The sequence below is a fragment of the Amblyomma mixtum genome, chromosome 3, assembly GCF_055824585.1.
Source record: "Amblyomma mixtum isolate Tamu chromosome 3, ASM5582458v1, whole genome shotgun sequence".
NCBI lineage: Eukaryota > Metazoa > Arthropoda > Arachnida > Ixodida > Ixodidae > Amblyomma > Amblyomma mixtum.
This window is the reverse complement of record NC_143014.1, coordinates 103,915,425-103,927,152: the sequence shown is the minus strand read 5'-3', so window position 1 is coordinate 103,927,152 and position 11,728 is coordinate 103,915,425. Positions and strand designations below refer to the sequence as shown.

At 49.2% G+C, this 11,728-nt stretch overlaps 2 protein-coding genes across 2 annotated transcripts; both read left to right on the top strand.

Moving 5' to 3' along the window:
- Window positions 1-1,136: 1,136 nt before the first annotated feature.
- Window positions 1,137-5,177, top strand: LOC149351230 (U-scoloptoxin(18)-Er1a-like). Its single transcript, XM_089580498.1, has 3 exons — window positions 1,137-1,604; window positions 3,349-3,535; window positions 4,978-5,177. Exons 1-3 carry the CDS (start codon window positions 1,491-1,493, stop codon window positions 5,043-5,045), a joined length of 369 nt encoding a protein of 122 aa, XP_089436624.1. The 5' UTR covers window positions 1,137-1,490; the 3' UTR covers window positions 5,046-5,177.
- Window positions 5,178-6,061: 884 nt separating this feature from the next.
- Window positions 6,062-8,051, top strand: LOC149351229 (uncharacterized). Its single transcript, XM_089575600.1, has 3 exons — window positions 6,062-6,656; window positions 6,996-7,137; window positions 7,650-8,051. Exons 1-3 carry the CDS (start codon window positions 6,328-6,330, stop codon window positions 8,049-8,051), a joined length of 873 nt encoding a protein of 290 aa, XP_089431726.1. The 5' UTR covers window positions 6,062-6,327.
- The last annotated feature ends 3,677 nt before the right edge of the window (window positions 8,052-11,728 follow it).

Below are 11,728 nucleotides of genomic sequence, written 5' to 3'. Positions count from 1 at the left end.
TGCAGGCTCGAGGAATAATGCACGCATGTGTTAACGTTTAAATCGTATACCGCTGGATCGGACGCATGTTGTTTTGTTTATTAAACGCATAAATGCGTTACAAGCAAGACGTTAAAGTTGGCTGTCTGTGATTAAGTGAAAAGTTGCTTTAACAAGGTAAACAGGTAGGTGCTTTAACGAGGTAAGCAATTAGGCTGGTTGGTGCATGATCTGGTTGAGCACAGCTATGTATGTGTCCCTCTTCTGCTCCGTTCTGCGTAAGCGCTATTTTCACCACAAAATTGAAGAGACTTTCAACACGAGTGCGGAGCGCTCACGGATGGCTCTTCGCTGCCCTTTACGTGACGTCACATTCACGTGAGTCTCGCTGGTCGCTTGATGTGTTACACCAACGTTAGACGCCGGCACTCACACCACAAGTTAGCCGCTAATAGCTTGGGTGTAAAAACACAGAGTAAAGCACGCAGTGTATTAAGATGCAGGAAGGGAAACAGTCACTCACTAATAATAGGTACGAATGGAGCCGTGACGAAGGGACGCGCTTTTGCAGCTCAACCCTTTTCGAACAAGGCTTTGCGAGTGTTAGCAGACTCTGCAGGGTCAAAGTCTGCTGACCGTGAACAGGAGGACGAAGCCGGGTTGCATGAATATGTACCCTTAGTTTGTCTTTCGGTTATGACATAAATAACCTGCAACCTCTCCACGAGGCGACTCTCTGTTGAGCGCGCGGATAGAGCCCTCCAAACTCTTGACTGCTGGGGAAGGATTTTTGCCACGAGCCTACACTCACCGCCGACAGCGAGCCCTCGACCTTGTTCTCTTATCTACGTTGTCGAGGGAACTCCAGAACGCCCTGTCGCTTCCGATGTCAAACATATCGGACGACGGGCACTTATTCCTCCTCGCGTGTTTTCGCATATGCGCCGTTCCCGGAACGACGTGCTCTTCGGCGGCGGCGGCTTGATGTTTGTTCGATGGAACGCGATAGCTTAGCACACTTTGCTGCTGTGATGTTGATTGCCTTAGTGGCGGGGGCGTTTTTTCTTGCGTGTGTGTGTCTCCCGGGAGCCAACGGCACCGATTCCTCCAGCGGATCCACTCTCGGCGGCATCACGCCCCGCACTCTCCTATTTCTGTTTCTGTGATCTCACGCGCAGCTCTCGCGAAAGGTGCAACGAGTGGAGGCTGAAAAAAGGGAGATGAACAAACATTTCGAGCGGAATGAGATTACGTCTCTCATGATCGAAAAGACACTCGACGAGGCGGCAAATCACCGGTGCGATAACGGTACACTCGCTGTGGATTGACAGACAGGAAGCGCCGGTGGACACCACAGAGGGGTGCCGGTGCGATTGCGGGCTACGATTGAGTCGGTGCCGAGCCGCGCACATAAATAAGAGCAATCGAACGCCGCGCGCCGATCAGAGTGTTTCTCTCTACTAGCCGGCTGACATCCCACTATTCACTTCGACGCGCTTCTGCCTTCCACGATGAGGCCGCTCGTCTTCGTGTCTCTGTGCCTGGTGGCACTGGCCGGCCTGTCTCGGGCCGACGATGACGACGACGACCACGTGCAGCAGGTTGCCACGGGACCTCGACGCTCTGTGAGCATCGAAAGCGCCATTGCATTGACATTTGGGAGATTTCCAGTTTTCCAGTAACGCGCACCTCCACGCATAGTGCCAGTCTGAGCACGTTTCTAAAATGCCTGTCACGTGACCTTGTATCAGCAGGCAGTCACAGATTGACCCTGCCCACACGAGCGATTGTTGCATTCTCTTTTTCCTGTATAGTTAAAGCTCCGCTGTTTCGACTGTGCTTCCGAAGGCGAGATGATCTTAAGTCCTCAACCGTCCCAAGTTTAGGACTCTCAAATTTGCTTAAGAGCCCCATTACACCACTTGGAAGCAAACCCCTCGGGCTGTATAATTTTGACAAAGACTGTACCTGTGGCTCTATGTGCTGGCGAAACCGAGCAATCACAGAGACACTGGAGATTCAACGGATAGAAAACTTAGAAAGCGGAGTCATTTTGGCGACATTAAAAAGTACCAGCACTTTCTTGAGCCGTGGAATCAGATGATGCTTATACCGAGAATGCCTCCCACAACATTTCATGAGTGCGCATCATACGACATGTTCAACGAATGCGCCATCATGGAAGCGAGAGTGTGTTATTCCGCACCGAGAAGTTTCGGTCAAAAAGAGGCAAGCACTTGCACATATGATTATTTGCATCACTATGAATAGTACGCTTCGGTGCGGGCATTTACGGTCACGTTATTACGGGCTTAATGCGTTGCTCTTTCCTCTCGCCTGCGGTTTCGATTTAGCTTCTTATTTAACGGCTATAGCAACCTATGTAACCTTTGATAATGTACGCCTGTCGCTTGGTCAAAATTGCCATGCGCGATGTCAAGTGCTTTTTCGTGATGACCGAAGGCCAGAGGATGGAACTTCTGGCTATTTTTGTGATAAATCAAAGGTTCGATGTTTAAACCCCTGTCGCTTTAAGCGCTTGCTCTTGTGTACCGCGTCAAACACAGTAGCTTGGAACAGATCACCTATCATAACGGTTCATGCCGTTGTGCACCCGTTGTTATAGGAGTGTCCATTTCGAGAAGGAAACGCATTGTTTTCTATGCGATTACTTTAGTTAGCACTGCTTTTGTTTATGTGCAGAATCTGTTGAATACGGATCTATTATTGCAGAAAAGTTTAACTGAACATGTACTGTACTGAAGGGGCCGCAGTTGCGGAGTTTGGAATTTTTCGCTTGGGTCGACAGAATACGTTGACCAGAAAGCCACAGGGCACAGAGCTTTCGTAGAGTTGATGTGGTCTCCTACTCAAAACAAACAGTTAGTCTAGGTCATATGCGCAAGCACTGAGGGCACCTCACGTTGCCTGAATATAAGTCAATGCCTTTTTCGCACGTACGGTCAATTCTCTTTTTATTAATTGTCTAGCTATATCGCCTGCAGAAAGACTACATACGTTAACAGAATGGCAATCACAGACCGACCGGACAGGCGGCTTGCCTGATAATCCAAGATGAAAAACACTGCCTTCGTGAAGAAAAATTTCTGATTGCATAAAATAAAACCACCACCAACGGCATAGAACATTAACGACGGTCAAATTCAGAGCTGAAGCTTTGCTGTTTAAATTCATCGGGGCATCAAATCAACTGCTTTTTATGGGCTAAAAATTTGGGGTGGTTTTCATACTGCTGGGTCCGACAGCAGACGCCTGAACAGTGTCTGTTCTCACCCACTGACATCTCCGGACGTCCACTGTTCCGTCCGCTCTTGTAGTAGCCGCATGACGCGGCGGGCGTGCGCGCAGGGTTTGCACGACGGCGACAGCTGCCACAACAACGAGGAGTGCGTGTCCAAGTGCTGTCTCAAGGTTTTCCACGGCGACGGCTCTGGCTCGCCCGGCCAGTGCCACGCGGCTGCGGGTCCCGGGGAGCGTTGCAGCCTCGAGCAGGTCAAGGGTGGCGCCAACGTCAACCACTGCCCCTGCCGCGTCGGTGAGTGCTGGTCTCATGTCACGATACGCTCTGGCTGAAACCTGGAGCGCAGCGTGCATTGTACCTCGTACATCCTCCTGAGACCCTGCTGCGGAATTTTCGCCCATTGTATTGGACGACGCAATGACAGGCGCAGCAGCCGTGGAAGGTGGCGTGGTGCCGCAAAAAGCTCTTTCTCAGCTACTTTTAAAACTTATGATGCTGTCTTAGGAGGAGTAGGGTCAAACGCGTGTTGTTTGTTCCTCCTCCCCAGGAACCTTCGAAAAGGGTGAGGACGAGAGCGGACGCATTTTATGGTGGCGGTGAAAAAACGCAAGCGGATTCACGTGCGTTTCAAACAGCGGTAAAGCACTGTTAAGCACTCACTGGCACTCGCAGCAGAGCAACCAACACACAAGCACACATTTCAGTAAAGAGGGATTCTAATTTTTCTGTGCTTCGGACACGTCTTAATACGCAGCCAAAAGTTCGAAGCGCAACAAAAGGAGCCGTGTTTTGGGATCCAAGTTAAAACATCCTGAGCGTTTGAAACGAACTGATGACACAGTTCACGCTCCGGGCCACAAGAGTATATGCACCGTATCGCTCCTTTGGGCACTTGCTGCAGCACGCGACGTGCTCCCCCAGTTGATATAATACGCGTGCTCACTTGTTTGGCCATGTAGTACCTTGCTTTTACGAAGAGTTTCAGAGATCTGTTTTATTCGACACTGACTCTGAAGACCGACTATATATCAATGGGACGCACGTACAACTGCCGCTGGCAGTATGCCGAACCCGCCCGATTCGAACTGAGGAGGAGCGTTAGCGTGTTTATGACGCAGCAGACTTTTGACATTGGGCTGTTATCCAGTAAGCTGCGTTTCAGGGACTTTGTTTACCTGGTGCTGAATACTTTTACCGCAGCCGACTTGTCGCTGGATAACTGCGTGATAATGTTAATTCAAGATGTACGCGGAAGCTCAACAAGTTGCTACAAGATTTTTAATAACTAAAATTCGGACTATTTCTTCAAAGTTTATGATGGGGGATATGAGAGTGTCATCAAGCTATCTCGTTCGCAGTGAAACACAAGAGCACGTACTTTAGATGAGCGTGAGATATCCTGTTAGAAACGGACGCTTATTTTAACATCTATTAAGCAAAAATAATCTGTCGTCTTTGTTTTTGTTCTTTTTACTGTTGAGGCGTGGCATTCAGGATTAACGGCAGTAATGTATAGTTTGTGAAATGCGAGCAACCAAAAACATTTTTTGCTGATCAACTATGTGGATATTATTGACGATAATACTTTTCAAGATGTTAATCTTTCTTATCTCATCAATATATAGCAGCATGCTCACCTAGGCGAAATAAGACAACTAAGAAGTGGGCTTGTATTTCGCGTGAAATTCCAAAATGCCTCTTTGCCTTTGTGTGCGTCTTCTGTTTTTCATCGTCAGGTATCTGCGGCGACGACAACATCTGCCCCAACGAGGACAGCAGCCCAGAAGATGACCATGATCATTGAGTCGGCGATGGTGTGAAGTGAACCGGAAGAAGTAACACGTAGTTGTAGTCGCACATTATTGTGCCGATAACAAATAAAGAGCGATAACAGAAGCATCCTTTAAATGCGAGAATAAAACGGTCTGTACATGAAGAGAGAAAGAATTTTCCTTACAGATATTCTTCTCACACTTTTTTGTACTCTAACTAGCTATTACGCCGTTATTAGGCTCGGACGCATAAGAATGATGGTTAAGACATGCTGTGGGGTCACCACTGTACCCTTTCTTGCTCTGTTATTTGTTTTTGTCGCAGGTGCACAAAAGTTACTATCTACACGAGACTATAATATTCTTGCGCTGGCATCGTGTTACAGAAGCATCAGACTCATAACCCGAACCCAGGCAGGGAGAACTGTAACGTTTTCGCTGCTAATGAGATGCCCTTCCCAGTTTCCTTAACCCCGCTTCTAACACACACAAATTATTTTTGCCTTTGTACTTCTCCCCGAGCTATAATCAGCGCTTTGTTTTTGTTTCGAACGTAAACTTTAACGTGACCCTTATTTTTTTTTCAGGAAATAAATTTCTTGTCCCGACAGCTTGCCAAGTATATCCCGGAAAAGGCACCGCTAGTGAAGCCGAGTACAAAGACTCCGTGTCACACAGAACCGCAGAGGTTGTGCACAGAAAAAAATAGACTTTATGGACTCTAGCGAATCAACGGCCTCCGCATAAATATTGGTTTTACACGAATAGTCGCACAAGTGGCGAACAATCACACAAATATCCGATTTGTATTCTATTCTTTGTTTCACTGCTCGATTCGTATTCGATTCGCTCTCGAAAAAGTAATGTTCGCGCACACCTAGAAAAACGCGCTCTTCTCGCTAGCGCGGGGATGGAGGAGCATCTCTCAGCTACTGTGATCCCGGCAAAGAAAGTGCAATACCCCTGCCACACGGCAAATTTAATGTCATTCCCATCGAATGACATTCGTTTAAAACGACATTAGTTTGCTGCCACACGAGAAAATCTAATGTCATTCGATGGAAACGACATTCGGTATCGAATGAGTTCCCTGAACACATTCGCCTGCGACGTCCGAGCAAATGTATTATCTCGAACCAGAGACTCGGTGAGCATATCGACTCAAAATTAGTTACAAAAGTTTCTGAAGCTTCTTAATAATATTTTTCTCGCGTAACTTTGTAGTTATTTCTTTATTTGTGTGAATAGTCTGAATAGCTTTGCAAAAATAAAACTACTACTCTCGTGAACAACCAGCCAAGTTGTCGGGCGACCATGGGCGAACATGTTTGTTGTTGTGCTAGTCGCTGTGGCCATCTGCGCATGTGTGCTGCCGCGACAGTTCAAAACGGTGCCCAGCTGCTGTCCGCGAAGTTCTGTTTTGTTTTGTTTGCGATGGCCGAAGTCAGAAATAGAGCACAGTGGACGGAGTCCGAAACGTTTGCACTCATAAGAGTGTGGCAAGACCACCTGTGCGACTTGCGCCGCACAAAGCGCAATGCCAAAGTTTATGCGGCCATCCAAGAAGCCCTCTGTGCTGAGGGCATCGACAAGCCGCTGAAGGCCATCAAAACAAAAATAGAAAATCTGGGAAACAAATACAGGTAAGCATTCTCTCTTTTTTGAGGTATTTTGGCAGGTACTGCCGCGCGCAAGCCTCGAACTTATGATCGTTGTGGACGTGCACTGAACCAGCATTTTTTGTCGTCGTAACCGACAGCGCCGCTTTTATTGCGCCAGTCCGCCCCGCCGCGGTGGTCAAGTGATTTGGGCGCTGGACTGCAGAGCCTGAGGACGCGGGTTTGATCCCGGCCGCGGCAGCCACGTTTCGATTTCATCCTACGCTAGTTTGCTAGCAGCTTCCTCGTAAAAAAAAAAAAAAAATCGGCATGCGGAGCATAGTAACCTTTTAAGTACTCAAGTAAAACTTTCTTTTCTTCCAGGGAGCTGAGCAAAAAGGCTACAGGGCAGGGCGGAATAGCCTGGAAGTATTATTGGGACTTGCACAAGTTCCTGGGAACGCTGCCTGCTAACGACATCGCACTGGCAGAAGAAACAGGCTGTCAGGAGGCCACTGCTGAAGAAGTAAGAAAAATACCGTTACATTTACAAGGGATATTGCATATTGTTACCATGTGTTCATGCAATTGAAATGGTACTGGTGCTGCAGATGGCAACATTTTAGTTTTGTTTGCAGAGAAAGCTAGTGCAGACTATATATCTGTTCCCTGGATGAGCATACTTATGAAGCTATGTCTTTCTTTGCTTGTCTTTTTATTTGAGGATGCCACACATTCAGTTAAAATCACTTAATGCAGAGGAAGCAATTGCACTTCATGCTCAATAAACATCAATACAGTCTGCTTTCATTGTAATTGTGTTGCTTCATTATACATAGTTCACCACAATATGTTACACAGGTTACTAGATGTATGCCTGGCAAGCAAGATTGTCCTCATACTGTTACAGTTATGCTGTCTTTTACATGACGTATACAATATAAGTGTGGCATTTACACTTAGCATCGTGCGTCTCGGCTTGCACATACTACTTTATACTGCGCATACTGATGTTTGATGCTTGTGTTATTGTTCAAGCTTTTCCATAGTATGGTGCACGGCCGCCAAGAAGCCGTGGATGACGAGCTGGAGTCAAGCAGCCCATCACAGCTGCAGCTGTCTGGCTCTGGGAGCCTTGTGTCTGAAACTGATACGGCGAGTTCGCCCGGGCCACCCGCACCGAGTCCCCAAGGCAGTCCCTCTCCACGTCGCCAGCAGCCTCGAAATCCACGGCCAAGAAGGCCTCAAGATATTTTTCTTGGCCAACTGATGGAAGAACAAAAAAAGTTACGCATAGCGTACGAGAAATCTAAGGAAAAAGGATTCGAGCTCAGAGAGCGTGAGATCAAGGTTCAGGAGGCAGCGAACGCAAGAGAGGACAAGGCTGCAGAAAGAGAAGAACGCCTCATTTCGGTGCTTGCCGAATTATGCAAAAAATAAACTTTGCAGCACCTTGTTTATTTTCATGTTGCATGATGGTTTCATATATACGGTCACAAGTAGTACTAGTAGTGGTTTTATTGAACATTGCATATGGAAGGGAAAAGATTGTTGCTAGCCCCGCCATCTGCCAACGTGTCTGGAAGCACGTGAATTGGGGCAGCGGAAATAAAGGATAGCAGGCAGTGCGTAGAAGTGAAACGAAAGAGGTGAGGGGATAGTAGAAAGGACAGGGGGAGAGGTACACTGGGCAATAAATCTATTTACATATTGTTACGGGGAAATACTATTTACATTTATTTACAAGCGGTAGGTGAATAGTTCCTAGCGGCGAGCAGCAGGAAGCACCAACGCCAGCAGGAAGCACCATCAACCTCTTATTCTTCATGCGACCCTTCCACGCGGGAGGCCACTTCGACTTCCACTTCCTCTTCGTCGTAGCATGACCCCCGGTGGCATGAGCGCCGTCCCGGCGTTAGGCCGATGATAGAGGAGCGGCGTGGTAGGGCTTGAGGCGCATAACGTGAACAATGTCGGCGGGTGGTGTACATGAAGAGGGTGCAGGTGTATGAGGAGCAACTTCATACGTGACATCGGTGACCTGACGCACAACACGATAAGGACCATGGTAGGGAGACAAAAGTTTTTCAGAGAGACCGACGCGACGGGAAGGGGACCACACAAGAACGAGCGACCCCGGTTCGTAGGTGACATGGCGATGGCGATTATCGTACAATGACTTCTGCGCTTGTTGGGACGCTTGGAGCCGAGTTCGGGCGATTTGGCGAGCGTCTTCAGCTTGAGCAATGGCGTCCCGGGCGTAAGCGGTGACGGGACGGTCAGCGGATGGCACGAGTGTGTCCAATGGCAGGACGGCGTGTCTGCCGTATAAGAGATAGAACGGAGAGTAACCAGTTGTGTCATGCCTGGAGGTGTTGTAAGCGAACGTCACATAGGGCAAGGCGAGATCCCAGTCTTTGTGGTCGGGGGAGACGTACATAGACAACATGTCTGTTAATGTTCGGTTCAAACGCCCGGTTAGCCCGTTTGTCTGTGGGTGGTATGCTGTGGCAATCTTATGCTTGGTAGAACACGAACGCAGGATGTCGTCGACAACTCTGGACAGGAAATAGCATCCGCGGTCTGTGAGTAATTGACGAGGGGCACCATGTTGTAGAATAAGACTGTGCAAAAGAAAGTCAGCGACATCGGTCGCGCAGCTCGTAGGCAATGCACGGGTGATCGCATACCGAGTGGCATAGTCTGTGGCTACTGCGATCCACCTATTTCCGGAATCCAAGGTCGGGAATGGTCCGAGGAGGTCGAGCCCTACACGGTGGAACGGCTCCACAGGCACGTCGATAGGATGCAGAAGACCAGGAGGTGGTGCCGAAGGCTTCTTTCTGCGCTGACAAAGGTCGCAATTGGTGACCTAATGCCGGACTGTATGGTATAATCCAGGCCAAAAGAAACGGCGCCGTATCCGGTCGTAAGTTCGTGCCACACCAAGGTGGCCAGCTGCAGGCAGGTCATGGAGTTCTGCAATTATAGAAGACCGCAGCTGCTGGGGAGTGACTAGAAGGAGTGAGGGCCCGTCAGGACGGAAGTTGCGGCGATAGAGAATGTCATTTTTAGTAACGAAGAGCTGCAGGGAGCGCTTCAAGCTTCCAGAGCTGAGGCCCTCGATGATGGTTTGCAAATATGGGTCTTTGCGCTGCTCCTCGGCGATGTTGTGTAGATCAGAAATGCCAAACAGGGAAGGGATATTGTCAGTGTCACTGAGAGCAGGTGGCTCGACGGGGTACCGAGACAGGCAATCAGCGTCTTGATGGAGACGTCCAGACTTGTACACGACAGTGTACGAATATTCCTGAAGGCGTAGCGCCCAGCGGCCAAGACGCCCAGAAGGGTCTTTCAGCGAGGACAGCCAGCAGAGGGCGTGGTGGTCCGTGACAACAGAAAAAACACGCCCGAGCAAGTATGGCCGGAATTTAGCTACAACCCAAACCAGAGCGAGGCACTCACGTTCCGTAATGGAGTAATTTCGCTCGGCAGGTGAAAGCAGGCGGCTAGCATACGCAACCACGCGGTGTGGGCCCCGGGAGCGTTGAGCCAGCACAGCTCCGATCCCGTAGCCACAGGCGTCCGTGCGGAGTTCAGTAGGGGCCGCGGGATCAAAATGTGCCAGAATCGGGGATGATGTCAGCAGGCGGACAAGCGTGGAAAACGCATTTTGTTGATCAGAGCCCCAGGTAAAGTCTGTGTCCGTCTTCAGGAGGTCAGTGAGTGGACGAGCGATAAGGGCAAAATCTTGAGTAAAACAGCGAAAGTAGCAGCACAGCCCAAGAAAACTGCGCACGTCTTTCTGAGAATTTAGACGAGGGAACTGTTGCACCGCTGCAATTTTAGCTGGATCAGGACGTACACCGGAGGCGTCGACGAGATGTCCCAGAATGGTGAGTTGCCGGCGGCCGAATTGGCATTTGGACGAGTTGAGCTGGAGCCCAGCCGTACGAAAGACAGTCAGGATACTCCTGAGACGTTCAAGGTGCGAGGCAGATGTGGGCGAGAAGACAACAACATCGTCAAGGTAGCACAGACACGTAGTCCACTTAAATCTGCGAAGGAGTGAGTCCATCATCCGTTCGAAAGTAGCTGGTGCATTACAAAGTCCGAACGGCATCACTTTGAACTGGTATAAACCGTCAGGTGTGACGAAAGCTGTCTTTTCTCGGTCTTGCTCGTCAACGGCGATTTGCCAATAACCGGAACGAAGGTCAATGGAAGAAAAGTATTGAGATCCGTGGAGACAGTCGAGAGCGTCATCAATCCTAGGGAGTGGGTACACGTCTCTTCTTGTGATGCGGTTCAGGTGGCAGTAGTCGACGCAGAAACGCCAACTGCCGTCTTTCTTTTTAACAAGGACGACTGGAGAGGCCCAAGGACTGGACGACGGTTCGATTATGTCCTTAGCGAGCAGCTTTTCGACTTCCTGTTGTATCACTTGGCGTTCGGAACTGGACACCCTATAAGGCTGGCGGTGCAGAGGAGCGGCGTCACCAGTGTTGATACGATGATTCACAATAGCCGTACGAGCTAAAGGGCGGTCATTGAAATCAAATATGTCCTGAAAAGATGCCAGAAGATGGGTAAGCGCCTCGGCTTGGTCGGCAGAGAGATCTGAAGCGATCATATTGGCAAAGTGGTCAGGTCTCGAAAGAGCTGTGACATGATCGTCCGGAGAGAGGACGATACACAGTTTGTGACTGCAGAGATCACGTATTCATCGGTAGGGGACAGTGTGGCGAGGCACATACCTTGAGGAAGCGTCTTGACGTGCGTACTGAAGTTGAGAACAGGTAACCACGCGCTGTTTGCCGAGACTGCGACAACCGTATGGGCAAGGGCAACATTCTTTGTGACGGGCAAATAAAGGACAGGGGTGATGATATACTGGCCGTTAGGTAGAGGTAGAACAGGTTTAAACAATACGTAAGTAGCGGCTTCAGATGGTAAGCGGGTGAACTCGGCAGTACAGAGACGGTGCACAACTGGGGCAGGTGGTTCTGAGAGGTGCGGTAGGTCCAACTCAACAACACTTGTAGCACAGTCAATAAGGGCTGCGTGCTCACTAAGGAAATCAAGGCCGAATATGATGTCATGAGGGCACTGATTCA